This window comes from Limulus polyphemus, unplaced genomic scaffold, assembly GCF_000517525.1.
Source record: "Limulus polyphemus unplaced genomic scaffold, Limulus_polyphemus-2.1.2 Scaffold899, whole genome shotgun sequence".
NCBI lineage: Eukaryota > Metazoa > Arthropoda > Merostomata > Xiphosura > Limulidae > Limulus > Limulus polyphemus.
The window spans coordinates 372,679-392,712 of NW_013666509.1; the positions used below are offsets into that span (position 1 = coordinate 372,679).

Sequence of the window (20,034 nt, forward strand, 5' to 3'; positions counted from 1 at the left end):
AGCATCTGTTTATGAAATTTGCATGCCACTAGCCTTGAGTTATTTGGTTTTTTTTTGTTTTTTAATTATGCACAAAGCTACACAAGGACTATCTGTGCTCTGCCCACCACGGGTATCGAAACCCGGTTTCTAGCGTTGTAAGTCTGCAGACATACCGCTGTGCCACTGGGGGGCAGCCTTGAGCTAACTCCCACATAAAAATCACATGTTTAATATGAATTACACTACTGTATGGTGACATCATCATGTGAAAACAGCCCTTCACCAATAGGAGGGAAACTCTTTGTGCAGTAACTCCCCTTAAGCACTTGCACTTGAAATAACTTCATTTTTAGAGGCAAAAAGAAAGTGTGCCAAAAGTGGGGAGGATGGAAGGGAAGGTTTGAAAGTGAGAGTATCTATCAGAAATACATTTTTAGATAAGGAAAATGTTAATTTCTGAGAAGAAAATTCACTTCAACACAAAGAGTAACTAGAATCCCATATTTAAATGGTAGAGGGGCTGGTGCAAACATTAAACCTAGATGAGCACCCTTCAGAAAACACCCAAAGGAAAAGCCCATGAAGTGTAATACCAAAAGGCATGGGCTTCATAGGGGCACACCTGTAGGAGACTGCATCTTGTCTCAATCAGGGGTATACTGAGAAAGGCATAAGAGCCCCAAGTGTCACAAGAATGGTCAGAAATTGATCATGACAAACTGAGCACCTGGACACAAGTGTTGGGGAAGCCAAGAAGTGTAGTGTGGTCAGGGTATGACCAGAATGTACAGTGTGTGTGTGTGTGTCTCACTTTGACTCTCACTGCAAAAGGAGGGCACACTAGCTGGTTGAGGTGTGACCCACACTACACAGACTTTATCAACCCCACCCTTCTTTCCACTGGTGTCATGCACAATCTGTGAGAAACTCTTCAAAGTCTATCACCCCAGTGGCTAGGAAATGGTAAGTGGCAATGGCCTCCCATGCTCAACTTCAAAAAGGTGGAAGATATCATGGTGGGGAGATCCAAAGAAGTACCTGGATCCCCATCAAATGTCTGCCAGAAAGATCTTTTACTGGAGACAGTGCAATGGGTGAGTGCAAAACCCTATTTTTAAAAGCTGGCAAGCATAAGCCAAAGAAGTAGGCTGGATTTCTCCATGATAGACCAGAGAATTTTATGATTTGGATTGGGCATTTAAGTAAATTTAATAACACTACTAGTCTTGCCAAACATCCCTTCTCAAATGTGAGCACTGGTAAAGCCAAGGCAAATGGCTTGAGCACTTTCTGTTACCCGTGGCCTGAGGCAGATTTTGTGAGATAAGCAAACCCTGGGAGGCAACACCAGCCACCAGACAAGATCCTATAAATGGAAAAGGGTGCTGAAAAAGAAAATGTACTTACCCTTTCCAGATCTGTAGATTCATTGCAGAACAGTGACCAGAGGGAGTTGAAATCCCACAAGACATAAAACAGCCAGATTATGAAGGTAATGCGAGACAAATGTGTGCAGATTCATCAACATGCCAGCCTGAAGGATCTCATCCAAAGGTTAGTGAAAATAAGATACAAAAGTGAGACAGTTGATGAACTGGATGCGACTAAATATCAAAGAACAATCATTTCCCAAGCAGCCAATGTCTGAGGAAAAAAAGGCTTGGTCTGAACAGAGAAGGAAGTAAGTGAAGTGAAAGAGTGGAGGAAGATGGCATATACATTCAAACAATGGTGACAACAGGTAAGGAGAAGAAAACATGGCTTTAGAGAAAGTTTGGTCCAAACAGAGAAGGAAGTAAGTGCAGTGAAAGAGTGCCGGAAGCATTAATGGCACATACATTCAAACATCGGTGACAATAGGTGAGGAGAAGAAAACATGGCTTTAGAGAAACCAAAGTTAAAAGCACAACTGTCAACAAGAATATCTGGTTATTGTGAGAAGGCAGAGCATAAAAATATGTCCTTCTTATGTAAATGCAATCAGTCATGGGGAAGTGGGAGAGCACAGAATTACGATTAAATTGATATTTGCTCTGCATTGTGTTAAAAACATTCAGAACTTTAGTCACGTTTGTTGACAGCAAGAAAGCAAGTTCACAAGGAAAACTATCCTTGTTTAAGAAGTAAGTCTGCCTATGTTTAAGTAACAGCATGGGAGTTTTCATACATTACTTCACTTTACTGTATTTGAAAAAAAATTTTAAGAATAACATACCAGCACATGATCAGGCACATCAATTCCTGCTACCTCTACTCCTGTAGATTTCCTCACAACCTTGAAGGAGTGTCGTGATCTTCTAGACAGACCTTTTTTCCCAACTTTCTGTGATCCATTCATTTTGAGATTGTTCTGGAGATGTACAGTGAGACTTTCTTGTGACTCCATGATTTTCTGAAGGTTTGTAACAAACTTACAGAACAAAGTATTTCACTTTGTGGGATAGACTTTCAATTAGTTTGCCTATTTAAAGTTTGAGCAAGAGTACTTTTCAATATGTACATATGTACATCTTCAGTCACAAGCTTTGGAGATTGCAGTTTATATCATTATTGTACTTGTCACTCTGCTGATTAAAATCTGGCAGTAAGTTAACTTCTTGAATACAAACTCTATCATCCACCTTCAGATCAAATTCTGTAGGAAAACAAATTGACTTGTTACTTTAATAAAACAATGTCTTCAGGGTTCAGCTTAAGCAAACATTATCTGTTAAATTAAACAATAAATGCCACTCCTAAATATATCCAACATTTTACTGCCAAGTCATCATCAAATTATTTTATACCACTACTAATTCATACAAATTACATTTAGCTACATCAGCTTTTTGTTTATCCTTCATTATGAGATAAAACCTCAATTTCATGTGTAGTATGTCTGGCTTGGTCCTCTATTAGTTCAAGCTATATTAATTTATGAAAGAAGAAAACAGTTCCAAAGCTTGCATACGTAGGAGTCTATAAACACAATTATATACAATTTACGTTTGTGTCTGACAATATACCAATTCACACTTTACATTTTTGGAGTTTAACAACTCATTTATCTCCACTTTTGATTATTGTAGTATGATAATTCATAATATCTTCAGTTTAAATTGTTGGCATCTAGTAATTCACTCATCTAATGTTTACATTGTTAAAATTGTTTGTTTTTAAGTATGCACAAAGCTACATAAGGGCTATCTGTGCTCTGCCCACCACGGGTATCGAAACCCGATTTCTAGCATTGTACATTGTTAAAATCTGATAATTCACCCTTTCACACTATATTTTGTTTGAGTAGAAAAATTCACTCATTCATGAGTAATTTTTGGGGACGGATTATTTACCCATATACATGTGTCATTTCTTACTTACTCATTTACATTTTATAACATCAACTAAATAAAAAATACCTATACTTTCCAGTTCTAAAGTCTAAAAAGTTACCTAATACAGTGTAAATGAGAATGAGATACTTTACATGCAATATAACAATGGATAGAAAAGTTGTGATACAAATGCCATTTTAGTCTACCTAAATTACCACCTACTGAATACCAAAGTTTGCAATTTCTGATGTTTCATGCTCTGTCACTGCAGTATTTTAAAAAGAACTTACAGCATATAACAGTAGATGTTCCATTTTAATGCAAAAGAAGTATTTCTTCTGAATAACCAGTTTCTTCAAATACACATATCTTATATAGTTTCATCCGTCTTTACTATTTAGATATTCTATTTACCAAAGCAATTTTCTTTTAACTGATGCCTTCTTTAGCAATATTAGCTAAAGTTTATTTCAAGGAAAGTACTGTTTATCTTTTGAAAATTAACAAAAGTGAATCATTAACATGATGAGGTTACCATCACCTGCACCTAATGAAAAAATCCTTGTTGAAACATTTGTTACTTTGTTAAACTTGTAATACAGTTTCTGTCCTTCTTCATCTCTATAATTTACTAGCATGAGTAATTTAGTATAGGTCAAGTAAAATAGTATAAACAGTAAAAGGTGAAATACATAATACAATGTATAAGCAAGTGTTAGAATAATGCACAATTAAAAATGTTTTTACAAAATTTCTGAGAGTGAGAGCTTCAAAAATGTAATTCCTAATTCTTCTGTTGCTTTTCAAATGTTGGAATTCCTTATTATTGGTTAAAGTACTCATTAACTGGTGTCTTTGCATCCCAATATTTTTGAAAGAAAATTTATTGAGATATTCTTGTCAGTCATTGATTTATTAAAGTATCATTGCAAAATACAAAACACTGTTCTATAAAGCATTACATCTATTAAGGTTCTTTAGTCTAAAACTTTAATGAATGTGTACAATGTAGAGCACTAAAGCTAAATGTGCTTTCCAATGCTTCACTGCTATTATTTTTCTATAGTTTATTCTGACACTCTGAGAAAATAGTAATCATAAATTCACCTAGTTTTAGAGAAAGTCCCTTAACTGTTTAGAAACATTTGTAATCATTATTCTTCTCATCTTATAAATATTAACTCAACATATAAACCACAAGAGTTAAAATCACAACTAAAAATAAAAACTTTTGTGTTTGTAATGTTCTACAGTATATATTCTTTCAATTAATTTTGTATTAGATTTTATGATTATAAATTGTAACTTGGCAATCAACCTTCTAAACACATTTGATGCACAAATTCAATTTGATTTAAAAACACTGAAATTTAACTAATAAAGTACAACATGCAATGGTTAAGTCAATAACTCATGTATGGTATAAAAATAAACAGAAACCTAGTACTACTTATATACTTACCCACCATCTAAATAAAGTTCTCACATAACAAGACGTTCAGTAAACAAATACTACTGACAGCAATAAATATACATCTGCAAAACCCTAATAGCCATTAGTATATACAACCTAGCCAATAACATCATGTCCACTTTCACAAGCACAACTAGCTGGAAATACTATTAATTCAAAATGTTGTTTAGAAACTTGATCTCTGCTAAACTATTCTCTTGGCTGCCCCCCCCCCCCCAAACACTGTTCTTTTTCAGTCACTCACAATCTTTTCTTTGTTTTTACACTTAATGCTGTATCCAATTCACAACAAGTCAATTTATAAATCATGTTGCTTAAAAAAATAGGCAGTCTGACTTAATTAACCTTATGCCTTTGCTTTGAATGTAACTAATTACATTTAGTTCCAAGAAAATACAACTACTCCTTCTATAGTAACTTTACCCTCAAAAGGGACTTAAGTTTACAGTACTTGTGTTTATAAATCTGAGTATGCTATACATATACATAGTGCACACACACACACAATTGTATTATTATTAAAGATACAAGAAATTGTAACATTTTTATCATTGACGTAAAACCATTTTACATAGTGCTCACATGTAGAGATTGGTTGCAATGTATTAACATTTGAATTTTTCATATAAAAAGAAAGAAACTTATATATACTACAAATCTACTCAGGAAAGTGTTTCTTCTGGGTGAAACATTATTCAAGATTATAATCACCACTTAAGGAATGTTAACTTCAACAACAATTACATGTATTAAAATTCTTCTCTTACCAAAACTTTAGACTTAAATTTATCATATTCCCAAGTGGTTGACTTATTCTTTAAAATTAGAAATAGTTACAAAGATCTAACCAATACTTCTTTCTCTTTATGCTAGCATCTATGAGGAACTACCATACACATAAAAAGTAAGTTTAAGATCTTAAAATTTTCTGTTTTTGCTAAAATATTTTTGGGGAAGTAATACTTACAACAAATGTTGTTTTTGTGCAGCTTCTTGATTTGAATATTTTTATAGATTTATGTTTAAGAAAAAATTGAAAAATTTGACATATATTTCAATGCTAAAACAAAAGCCTGCTATACCTGTATCATCACAGTCTAAAAGCAAATGTAGTTGACATTTACTGTATTGTTTCTTTGTTTTTTATTACAATGCAAACACAGATGTACCAGAATGTAGCTTGATTTCTGATCCAATAAGCATTACAGAGCAAATACTCTCTTAATATGTCTATTTAGATATACATGAAGTTAAAACTTTACTCATCTCAAAGAAGCTATAAGATAAGATTGTCTTCTTTACTTTCAATACCTTCTGTGGCATTTCCAGTGTCATGCCAGCAAGACAGGAAGTAAATAACAACAAAAAAATCTATGAAAGTTGCTATGCTTTATATAATTAAATTTCATGTTATAATTCCATAACATAAGAAATTAGCATAATGTGGTCTCATTTTATAAATTAAGAACTATAAGTAATTGGATTAAAATGACAAAAGTTAACTCTTATTTTGAAGGATTTTTGGATACTAAACAATGTTTACTTGCTCTTTCTTGCCAAAAAAAGTATACACATTATTCTCTATAGTGTCAGCAATAATTACAAAGTGCATATCATACATACATGTGTACAATCCTGTTTTTAATCATTAAAAAAAAGATAATAAAAGAAAATTTGTCATATCAAAATTGTCATTTTATCTTTCCATACATCCAACTTAATAATTCAACAATAATATACACACCATGTCTATTCATAATTTGATTCACTAGAACTTTGAAACTCACCAACATACTGTATAATACTCAACTTAAAAAATACAATACTATATATTATGAAAATAAACTACCATAACAAGGTATCAAACTTGCCATTATGATAATCCAAGGATAAACCTAACACACAGTCATCTAATTTTAACAGTAAGTGGAAATTCAAATACTTTTATGTGGAAGAATTAGGGAAATAACTTGTCACATGTGAAAAAAACAGAGGACTTCGTATGATGACAGATAAGCTGACATTGTTGACAAATTAAACAGAAGAATAACACACAAGCCGACTGACAAACTGAAGTGGTTGGACTGTTGCAGGATGTTAAGAGGTGAAAAGTATCCTCACAGTTAAAAAAACTACTAACTAAACATCTAACATATAATAATAAAAACCCTTTTAAAACCCAAAATTATGAAATAAAGATTTTTACATCAAAATATTAACAAAATAAATGAAACTTTTCTGATACAAGAAATACTACAAACATAGATATACAAACTCTTTAGGGTATAATGAAGAAAATGAACTTTTGAAGCATAAGACAAAAAATTAAAATGTATAAAAAAGTATTTTGATTAAATATCAATAAATAGTATTTATACAATACATCATTGTTATTGTTACAATGAACAGAAGTTGAGAAGTGTGTGAAAAGATATGACATATAAAAGAATGGCAACTGATCTTCTGACCATGTGATGAAGTAAAAAAAAAAACACAAACTAAAAAAGTAACAAAAATAGAGCCAAATCAAAATGTAAAGATAAAGAGTCAGTAAGAGAAAAAATTGGATTATATATATATATATAATCCAAACTCAAAAAAATAAATAAAATAAAATCTCTCTAACCTAGTAACATACACTGAAATGGTGGTCAAGGGCTCCCCTCAGGTACCCTACAATTCTTGCAGCTGCAGTAATTTTAGTGGAGCTGTATACCACTTTAACCAGATGTCTACCACACCACTTACATGTGTACTGATATGTGGTTAAGTGCCATTCTCTCTGCTGGCTAATAACCTGGTTCTTAGATATCATGAGAAGCATCACTCCACATGGCATTATACCAAGTGGCACAAGAAAGTTAAAAATAAAATGCACTTATAATACTTTAGCTAGCAGTATAAAATCAAATCACTGCAGTAGAAGTCCTAACTGATTTGATTATATATAGAATACAGTATGACTTATATTGTTGCCTGGCCTGTTGATGACCTCACAGGCTGCCAACCTCTCTCTTGATTGGAAGACATGGCAGTACCCAGAGCACTAATATTAATTTTTACTTTCATACTTGTACATGTGCAATAGGAATAAGAAGACAGAGCATTCAAGTTGTACTCTGCACCTTTCATTGTACATAAACACAAGAAAATGTCAGCTTTTCTGTCTATTTTAGGATGTTGTATTCTGTTGGCTCCATACTGTACAGGCATAACAGAAACATAAAGAGTAAATTTTCATTGCATATCATACAACTATATTTAATAATATTTTATTTCTTCTAATTTAATATTTTTATTATCTTAGATATAGGTGCTTTGAATGCCATACTGACTGATGCAATTTTATGAATATTTACCATACTTCAGTAAGCATATGTTCATATAGGATACACATACATACATACAGATTTTGATTAGTAACCAATTTTACACACAGTAGGGGAAAAGCTACAATGCTGCAAATTTTCATTGCAAGACTTTAACTTAACCCAACTGTTTACTACATTATTGTGCCATCTGTGAGTATAAAAATATTACTAACAAAAAATATAAGTAATTCAACATAAAATTGCAAAAGAAAAATTTATGAGTTGTTCGTCAAGTTAAATAAAACTGTAGTGTTCTATCTATAATGTTTTTGAAGTTATTAATTTTTAAAATGGGTCAGATAATTTATGGACACCCTGTACACCTAATGAGAAGATATGCACACTGTACTCTAAAATAGCTCTGTCACTCTGTCCTCTTTTCCTAGCAGAAATGTGTATATATATGGTAGATTTTATTATATTGAGACTTATTATTCATTAACCTACACACCTGATCTTCACTGCACATGTATGACTATTATTATATTCAAGCTTACTTTTTCCTTCCTTCAGAGCATGATTATACATGTTTTTTATGTAAAATTATAAGTTTTCCCATAACATTATCACCACACAGAGCTGACAAACACAAAACATTTAAGTTTCAATAGTATTCTAGCTATTGTTTACAGCTTGCCAATCACCAATATCCTTGTTCCACTATTACCATAAATTGTCTTTTATCAGTTAAAATCAAGTGCATAACACAAAATACTGTAGAAATATGAAATAGCATGAGATAGCTCAGAAAATAACAAACATAATTTTCTTTCAGCTGCTAATATCATAGCAACATAGGTTGCAGATTACACAACAGTTTAATTACTGAGACCTACCACCCACTTCTAGCCATAGCAAATGGGGAGATATCATCACAGCAGCCATGCATCCAAACTTGTGCGTTATACATTCAGGTGGTGTTTACTCTTCCTATAACTCATAATTAGCAGTAAGAGAATATTTAACCTTATTTTCTACTTCTGCTGAATCATAGTATTCACAGATGATGTCATAGTCATCATCTGCAAGTTTAGTTCATTTACTATCTGTTCACTTGCCATATCAGTGATGTTGATGTTCATAAGTAACATACAGCTTCAGCTAATCAACATGTTTTTAAATATACTTTTACATGCTCCGGGACCATTAAGTCTCAAAGTTTGATTGGTTGAATCACTGCAGAACAAGATAACATCTTGTTCACCATGATTTGAGTAGTTTACATGCTGCTGAGCCACAACCACTCTTTATGTTTAAATTGTTCTTTCACTGTCTTACAATACATCATTTCTTCATTCTCTTGGCTACTTTTACTATTTTTAGATATGTAACTCATATGCACTGACTAACCCGGAGTATAATCCCTTCAAATATTCCTGTAGACATTCTGGAAATTTCACAGCTGGTGAAGGTCATACATGATATCAACTGGGAACAGAATTTCATCAACTATTAACTATTTGGAGAATAACTGGTGGATTGCTGCTCTAGTGCATAGTATGTCATCATCATCATTTATAACAGATAATCATCCCAATTAATTTATTCTGGAGTCACAACCTTAGAAAGCATATGCTTTACAGTTTGAACATACTGCTCAATCAAATCATTGGACTTAAGTCAATAAAATGAAATATGAGTCTTCAACACAGCCTGTATTTACTTAACACAGCAACAACTTATTACTGATGTTTGCTCCTTGATCATTATGGATCTTGTCTGATGCTCTGAAATGAGATATGCACTGTTTAGCCACTTTGTTGGTAACTGTTTGAGACAATGTATCAGTCAGTGAATATGATTTAGTACACCTAGTAATTTTATTACAATAATCAGGTTGTCACAATACCATGGCCAGTTTCAGGGAAGAGTCCAACACAAACCAGAGCTATGCTTTAGAATGGAGAACTTACAACTTACTGACAGTGGTTTCCTTGGTATGGAAAATTCTTTCTCCAAGTCACACAGGCATAATTTTATATCTCTGCAAAAATGCAGTCAGTAAACTCCATAAATTGTCTATAGTAAATGGTATTCTCTGATACACAAATTGTGCAGCATTTGAAGAATCTTGGAGTTGAAAGACCTTTGAACCACAAGCTGCATCAAATATTGGGCATTGTGCTTGTGGGGATTATAACAATGATACATCACTCCCTTCTGTATTTCCAATTGATCAAACTATTGTAAAAGGTTACGTGCTTCCATAGTGTGATGTTTACACATCACCTTGCTGCATGGCAGGTAGCACCCACCCTAGCTCTGGGACCTTTAACTGCTCTAACTGCAACACTATGTCCAAGAACTAGACATTCTACAAAATAAATGGCTCTCACCTGCTGGTTAAAAAGTCTCTCTCTGTATTTTCAATATTCATTATTGTGCACTGAAGTTGTAATCCTGCAATGTTGTAACCCAACAAACAATCAATTGCAAACAATTCTTTCTTCATCAAAATGGCTACAGACATCATGTCCTATAACATGTTCAACACTGTCTTGTACTTGCAATAGCATTGCTCTGATTCCATTGTTACTGGCATCCATATCCAGAATGAATGGAACATCTTTCATTGGATAAGCTAACACTGGTGCAACAACCAAAGCACATTTTAGCAGATGGAATAACTTTTCACAATCCTCAGTCCATCTAGAGTTGGATTTGTTATTCAAAGCAGTGCTATTATTGTTGAAACACTGTCTGAAAAGAGTATATAATGTGAAGCAAAACTGGAAAAGCTTCTGATATCTTTCAGTTTGAAATGGTTTACCATTGTTTTTATCTTAACAGGATCTGTAGACACTTCATTAATTCTCTATATATGCCCAAAAAACTTCCACATATGTTCACAAAAAATATTTTTCTGGCTTCAATTTCAAACCTGCTTGTCTCAAACATTGAAATATCTAGCTTTCACATGCCTAGCCTTCACAACTGCAGCTTTAAACATGCAACTAGACACTCAAGTGTCAACAACATAAATAACACACCATTCTCAGTGCAAACTCAAGTAATACGAGTTCCATCAGCTGCTCGAAAGTAACTTGTGCATTACATAAGCCAAGTGACATGAGTCAAACAAACTATTTCAAGTGCCGAAAATAGTTGAGGCTTTGCTATTGCCATCTAGTTCAACATGCCAACAGCTGGAAACATAACCTTGTGAATTAAACAAGCAGGATCAACCTTGAGTCCATACAGAGCCTCAGTGTACCTACCTTCATTCTTTCTTACTACTACTGCTGACGAAAACCAAGCATTCAATATGCATGTGTGGTTGCTTTAAAGGATGCATGTTTCAGATATCTATAAGATGCAGGCAATGTTAGTTTTCCCAGCTGATCATTGGTCCGAATAAATCCATCATCAAATTCTGTCAGTATCTTCCTAAGTTTTCTTTGCTGTTATGCACAATCTTTGACCACTGTCCTCAGGTAGGTTGATAACTGTGTAATCAAAATGACACTAAATAAACGATTCCCCTTCTTCTACATGCAGCTTTTTTTACGCAGAAAGTTTCAAACATTAATTGGAAGAAAGTGGGGAGGAAGGGTAAGAAGTGTGAGCAGACGGAAGTGCCTATCGGAAATACATTTTCAGTATAGGAAAATTATAACTTCCGATACGGTACTTCCCTCTTCTCACAAGATTAGCTAGAATCCCACATTGATTAGATGGAGGGACGGGTATGAGAGAATGACAGAAGTACTCCCCGAAATCAACCGAAAGATTCCTCTGGAAATGAGAGAGTCATGTACGAAGATATCCATTTCTGACCAGGTATACTCTTCGCCCATCCATGAAGTGTGTAGGAGATAAGGGCGGAAAAAGAGAAGAGTACATCCAAGTGGGAGAGAACTGAGGCAGGATTGTGATCTTAACCCTGAAATATATATTGAACTTAATTCCACAAAGTATGAAAGTGGGTAAATCATTGGATGTGCCCCTAGCTGTAGAGTAGCTAGAGCACGACGAACCAGACTCGGTAAGTCAACAACATCCAAAACCCATACCCCCAGGAATGGACATCCACGCAGGGGTAGGATGAAATCATACCGTCTTCACCTCAAGTTCAAGAGACTGGAGGGAATCTAGAGCCACTCCAACTCCAGAACATAACATGTGTTAGCTTTGATATATTGAACCAGGGACCCGACATTCAGTATCAAAAGGATGTCTATTAAATTTAAATCAACTCCTTCAACAGTGAAACTGACCGGAACCATCCAAAAAGCAATAACATCCTCAGAATAAGATGCACAAGGGATAGCAAAAAGGACAGAACTGGAACAATTTCCCTTACCTCCACTGTGACCCACAACATAGGAGGAGTATAATCAAGGGAGGAATTTAGATAACCATGAACATGTGTGAGGACGTATGTTGATTGGTTCAACTCTAAATCTATAACCCAGGCACAGGGTACCGACATCCACGCTGGGGTAGGATGAGGGATCTCAATCAATGGGGTTAACTGCAATTTTAAGTCTCACTCCTTAGTAATTGTATAACCCATATGAAAGATATCACGTCATCTACACCAGCAGAACACCACTGCCCTACTCTGCACTGAATGGTTAGAGCCAGCTTTGTGTGGAATCCATTGAGGAGGGTGCCTCCACAGTAGACCACTCCAGCAACTTGGAACTGGAAAGTGGTAAGGACTCCCATACCCCACTAGAAAAAAAAAAGAGGGGTGAGAATGCGTTGGAGAGTCCGGAGGAATGTCATCACCTGAGACAGTGCAATGGGTGACCACAAAACCCTATTTTGAAAAGCAGACCATACTGATTTATTCAATACAAGACATGGCAGGGATGGGCAGCTATCCCCTTCTGCTTTACCCCTGTAGTCCATGGGTTGTACGGTCTGGAGTGGTATGGACGAGGGAAACCACCCGATGAAGTAATCAGATAGGAGGATAAACATAAAGGAATTTGTGGGACCGAAAGACCCCTCCGTTGGATAAATTTGGTCAGGGAAGGAAAGACAATACACTACAAGATTGAAAGCACCTGAAACATGACACACAATTAGATGAATGTGGTGTGTGTGGGCCCAATATAGGAGATCCAATGTACAAAAACAGAGAGATCTTGACCAGGTACCCCCTTGGTGATTGATATGTGCTACCACCCTAGAACTGTCAGAATGAATCATCAGCAGCAAGGGCACCCTCAGAAAAAAAAATTATGGGGGGGGGGGGTCATGTAACTCATGTTTGAAAAACATTATTAAATCAAAATAGTCACCAGAATCCAGGGGGGTCAAGTGACCCCCCTTGCCCCTTCCTGCAGCACTCATGACTACCAGACAATGTCTGGCAAGAGGAAGCAAGCCTGATGGATGGCGGGAAGCTCGAAGATGTTGATATGCAAAGGCGGCTCCTCGACAGAACAACGACCCAAAGCCTCTTGGTGATTGACCCACACTCCCCAACCCTGAAGGGATGTATCCATAAACCATAAATCAGGGCAAGGAGGAGGAAGTGGGATGCCCAACAATGTCCAACCACCAAAGCAGATCATTCAACACGGTACGAGGAAGGGTAACAGGAGCTGCCAAGGGATCCCGAGGTTTCATTGATTGTGAAGAGCCCACTGAAGTGATCACATATGTGCACAACTGAGGGAGACTAGTGACGTCATTGAAGACCACATACCTAAAAGCAATAGAACCTCATGAGCAGAAAGTGAGGGAGCTGAAAGGTCATGGCAAACTAACAATTCCATGGAACCAAGTTGTAGAGAAGAAGGTTGGACCCAACTGAGATGAGTGTCGAATATGACACCTAAATGGACAAGATATTTGGTAGGACAGATAAATGACTTTTCCAATGTGATGAACCAGCCCACCCGAGCAGCCACGTGAAGGAGCTGACAAGTATGGCTGGCCAACTCCAGTTCAGAATGAGCCAGAAGAAGTCAGTTATCCATATAATGGTGGAATCGCAGCCCCAGAGCATAAAGATGGTGAGCAAAAGCTCTGACCACCCAACAGAAAACATAAGGGACAGAAGCAAGCCCAAAGGGTAGGGAATGAAAATGGTAAAACACCTCATGATGGACAAACCAAAGATACGGACAAGACCTTGGTGAGACAGGGATGTGTAGATAAGCATCGGCAACGTCCATTTTGATCATACATAAGACTGGAGAATATGCCCACCGTAGGGTGAGAAATTACTCCATGGTAAAATGGGGCAGTTGAATGAATCAATTGAGGTGGGAAAAATGGATGACAGGCCTCCAGTCCCCAGTTTTCTTGAGAACAACAAAGAGTCTGGAATAAAAGCCTGGTGAAGTATGTAGAATAGGTTCTATGGCCTGCTGAGATAGTAGGTCCTGAACCACCTTCCACAGATGCTGGCTGGCCATTGGAGACAGGGAAGGAAACAGGTATAAAAGACACAAGAGGTGGGGAAAGAAACAGGATCAAAAATCCTTCTGATAAAACTTGAAGAACCCAAGGATTCTTGATGAAAAAAAATCAGTAAGTCGAGCTCCCACTGGGTAGTCATCGATACTGTTGGCGACATGATGTGCTTCGTGGAAGAAAACGACGAGGCATCTGAGCAGGAGGGACAGGTAATAGTTGGGAAGGAGAAGGACAGGAAACTGTAATAGGTGCCATATTGGGCTCCAACTGAGACAAATGGGCAACAAGAGTGGAAAAGGTAGACTGTTGTACTGATACAACTCTTGACTCCAAAGACTCAGGGACTGTGTCAAATACATGACACCACAAAAATGGGGACATACGTAAATCCTGAAGATAAGACACTGGTGGACAGACACAAGTGAAATTGGGGATGGGTCAAACTTACAGGAGATTTTGGGACTCCCCCCCAAACAGGTAAAATAAAATCTAACAATTGTTGGTCTAGAAAAGGGCAGTCTGCATGATGATATACAAGTGCTGATACAATGCACGTGGGAGGCGAGAAAAGATAATCCTGTCACTTAATTGTGAGGCAAATAGGTCAGCAAGTACCTGAATATCTGGGGAGGGGGGAAAAAAACAAATAGGGATGTGAAGATTGGACATGTAGTAGTTGAAGGACATGGTTCATAGGAAATAGGGACAAAGGATAAAACATCACATACCTGAGAAACAAAAACCAAAAAGAAAATAGTAGGCATGGGAAGGCACAGCAAAATCAGGTGGCAGAAATAGGCAATCCAAGTCCTCGTCAAACTGAACAGGCTCGGCATGTTTGGGAGGAAGTGGGGCGAGGTCCGGAGGTCTGAATGAATGCCAATAAATCTCCCACCAGGTTACCCACACCTGAGGCCTGTGACATAGTGCTTGTTGCAAGTGTGACCCCCAAAGTGGTAACATGAGCTTTGGAATTCATAATCAGGAAGAGGGAACCAAAATCTAAATTATTACTAATAATCATGTGACTGTAATAAACATGGATTAAATTATTAAAGTGAAGAAACAGTCTTAATAAACTTGTAAGTAATTTAAATGAAAACCACTTTGCAAGTATACTAAGTTGAACATGAAACTTGAAACAAACAAAGGAACACGTCCAAGCACAAGTACTGCTAAACAAAAAGTGATAGTTTAGTAGAGGCATATAGAGGGAGTCACATGTATCACAAGTATGTCCCACTCCTATTGGTGGAGAAGTGACACATGATGATTTGCATGAGAGAGATGTCGGAAGTCTTGTGGCATGCATAAAGAAAGAAAAAAGTTCACAAATAGAGGGCAGCACTCAATAAGAATAGCTAATCTTGGGAGAAGAGGGAAGTACCATTTCAGAATTTAAATCAGTGAGTGAACAAAACTGTATTTAATAAAAGGTGATTTAAAAATAAGCTTTACTGAAAATTACAATTAGCAAATTGTAACTAAAAGGTCAGAAACAAATCTGTTTGATAATAATAAAACTCTCTTCACAGTTCGTCTTCTCTCTATAACTGAAAAACAGAACTCTCGATCACAAGAACCTAGAAATATCCCTGTTCCACTTGACAGTCATAGAACACTCCCACATACACAAAGTAGAGTAAGATACAATGCAGGTATCCCGTGACACAGTAGATAGTTTCCATGACTGAACCTTGCAACATAAAGTACTACCTAGTGTTTAATTTAGTAAATGACTTCAGATAGATTTAAGATGATGCAATTCACAACTTATTAATTTTTTTTTTTTACATTTTATAAATATGAACTATACACCTTAGGCTTAGGATAGTATTGTCCTAGGCATGTCTTATAGCAATTACATGTACACTGTAAAAGATCAGAAAACAACATCCATCCAGACACTGCTTCATCTCATCCCTCACACTATACATATACACTTTACATAGAATATATATAATTCATATTTTTAAACAAGATCATATTTCAGTTTTAATCACTTCATCATGTGGAATGTTTGTACACACACACATATATATATATATATAAAGATGTTATATCAAAGCTATCATAAAAAACATATATGACATGCATCTTCTTCATTCTTCCAAATATTGATATTTGTGGTATGTTACTTTTTGTATATTCATTCATGCATGTGGACCATTGCTAACAAAAAACGTCAAGCTACTCTACATATACCTTCCCATTTTCTCCCTATGCTCTATTGTTTTAAAAACAGTCACATATTGGTAATCAAGACTAATGAAGTCATGGACTTCTTAAATAAAACAGAACCAAAAGCTTTATTCACAAGAAGTTTCTCAAACTTTTCCAAAACTGATACTTCTTGTTTGTAATTTCCCACCCTTCAAAAAAGTGACAAGTTTGGGAATTATTTCCTTACCGTGATCAGTAAGAATACTACTTACTAGTAAAAAGGTTTAACACTTTACTTCAACTGAAAATATGTGTCCTAAAAAACAAACAACAATGATGACACGTAAAAAGTATGAATAGCTTTAGTTCTATTAATTTGTAAATAAAACATTTCATTTTCTAGGTTTTTCATATTATTCATTATGACATTAGTTTGCAACCTCTAATAAGAAAATTAAAAACATATATTAAAGGCAAAGTTGTGTTAATTTGTTTTCACATTGTGATTCTTGAGAAAGCAATCTTCAAGTATGATCTTAAAATATTTTTTATCATACCTTCAGTTTTTTGCTCAGTGTCGACATAAATATCCAAGTTACACTTCATACCTTCCATCTTGCATTTATTTTCTGTTGAAAATGTTATTAGCACTACTTTTACCGAGAATATGGCTATATATCACCATTAAACGTATTATAACACAGAGCATTTTCAGTATTTAAATGTTTTCACATCTGCCTGATTTCACACTGAAGAAACTGTATTTGGAATATCTTAAAACACAATATGTACGGCATTTGAATTTTAATTAAATTTAAAACTTCATATTGAAATCAATATATCAAAAATACTAAAATTAAAAACAAATGGTTACTCAAACATGGTTTCTTTCCATGCTAATACTGTTAATATTCACGTATCTAATCTTTCATCTGTATTTGGCAAACGTTACAATTTATTAAATTATTCATAAACTAATTCATACTTCAGCACTAGTACTGCTAATGCCAGTGATATTATTAGTACTAGTAGCTGCACTAACTTTGAAACGTTATAATACCAAATGTTACTCTTATAAAATATGTATTTCACATTTTAGCAAATCTGAGCGCCTAAAAATATATATACATGAAATCTGACTCTAATTTCTAAAGTCTAATCGGCATTTTCTAATCTCAAACTCTCAGTATGAATTATAAGTATAATATTTAATTCGTTGGGTGAATATTGTCGAGAAAATAGCAACAACAGTGCTACCTTTCGGTTATCATATCAGCACTAGACTCAAAATAAAAATCGTTTTGGTTGCAGATTAAATTAGAGAACAGAACAAAAGCAGACTATAAATTTTAGGTTTTTATTGTACTTCACACTCAATATCACAAACAAATAACAAATGTATCGGATATATTGTTAATTTACATAAAAATATCATCTGTATTTGCCTAGAACTTATTTAATTATGTAACAATGGAACTAATAAAAGGGATATTTTTTATTCTAATATTATCACAGAATATGAAATCATTTAAAATAATAATTATTTATTTAAAAAGGTGCACATTTACCTACATTCTAATTAAGTTAGATTAGGAACATTGTAACCAACAGAGAGGGGTATCATACATAAACCCCATATGTGTTTTCCTGTAAAAAAAAAAAAAAAGAATGATTATAAATACGTAGAGGGTATAAAAGCTAATCTTCAGGAATAGTGATTGTATTTTTTTAATTTCGCGCAATGCTACTCAGGAAATATCTGCGCTAATTTATAAGTGATACACTAGAGAGAAAGAACTAGTCCGACGCCCTACCCCAGTGGCACAGCGGAATGTCTGCGGACTTACAACGCTAGAATCCGGATTTCGATACCCGTGGTGGGCAGAGTACAGATAGCCAATTGTGTAGCTTTGTGCTCAATTACAAACAAACAAAAAACCTACCCCAGTGATGATGAAGATGACGATGCCCCAAATAAAAAAAATTCCCTCCAGTATAAAAACAAAAACAAAAAACACTAAATCATCTCCTCTTCAAGAAGACACTACAGAGTTAGTTAAAGGAGTTGATATATTCCCGTTACGACTGTCACTCCTTCCTTTATTGTTATCATCATGTAGCCTTAATTACATTCTGGTTTTATCGGGCACTGGTCAGGTTGATTATTCGGCACCTGACCAGTGAAAGTGGTTTTTCTTGGGATACTCTCTCTTTCCCCCCAATCAAATTTTCCAACGATAGAATTTATAGATCTCCGCCTCCCTGAAGGACCAGAAGTCCGATAAGGGTCATTAGTTTATTTATTTGTATAGTTTTGCCTCGCGCACGATAATAAAACATTCATATTTATGTATATCAACTCCCGACTCCTCCTCTCCGGCTTTCGTAGTCTTCTTTAACTTCGGTCGTTTTTTTCTTGGCTTCTTCGAGGGCTTCTCAGATGCATACCAGCACCTCAAGTGTAGCATGTTCCTGTTCCGTTTCTTCTCTTCTCAAGCCGAATCACTTCAAACAAGTAACAATACCCTAACTGCGAAATAGGATGAAGAGAAAAGATATTTCTGAGCATCCCCGGTTGTTCCCATAAATTTAACTCCCATTAAATTTGAGGAAAATGCAAACAACATTTCCCACTACGTCTACTGGACTGCGAATGCAGTTAGTCAGCACCACCCACCAACTTTTGGGTTACTTTGATTGAACAATGGGATTAGCCATCACATTACCCCCCCCCCGATAGTCACCTAACATGCTGCTGCTGTATACAAAGTTGAATAATGAATGTTTACTCCTGCATTGTTGTCACCTAACATACAGTCATGCGTTCTAAGTGTTTGTAGTTCATACTTCATTTCAGTGATGTATGGTCCATTCAGTTAAAGAACCTACTTTAGTACTGTATAACTCTTACTTGAGTTACCGGGGGGGGGAGGGGGCTGTATGGCCGGGACCCCTAGATCCTGTCCTATGTGGCCTATGAGTTAATCTCGTACTGCACGTCTTGCATCAGAATATAATGTACAGACACATTTGTTGCGAATAATAGTGATATAAACACCAGATGGATGTCATCGTAGAAAATGCATCACTTTATATAGAGACGATTAAGCGAAATCTGTTATATTTCTGTGGTTATTGGATATGCGGCCCACTTAACTCCATTTCATGTTATTAAATGTAAACATTTCAGACACCTTCGTAATAGGAAAAGGTAATATAAACCTAAGACTGTCATCATTGTAAATATTTACAGCTTCATTTTTTATAGGTGACAGGATGAAATTATAAATTTTTCTGTGATTATAGTTTATGCGGCATACATAAACATTATGTCGGAAAAAACAACTAAGAA

General features: G+C 35.4%; 1 protein-coding gene across 1 annotated transcript in view; it reads right to left on the reverse strand.

Moving 5' to 3' along the window:
• The window catches only part of LOC106461109 (transmembrane channel-like protein 7), an 80,893-nt gene extending 62,992 nt beyond the window's left edge, over positions 1-17,901 (reverse strand). Inside the window, exons 1-2 of the mRNA XM_013920901.2 lie at positions 17,240-17,901; positions 2,198-2,617 (exon numbers count right to left, since the gene is read on the reverse strand). Coding sequence (XP_013776355.1) covers positions 2,198-2,368 — 171 coding nt within the window. The 5' untranslated portion in view covers positions 2,369-2,617; positions 17,240-17,901. The remainder of the gene's footprint in view (positions 1-2,197; positions 2,618-17,239) is intronic.
• Positions 17,902-20,034: the final 2,133 nt, after the last annotated feature.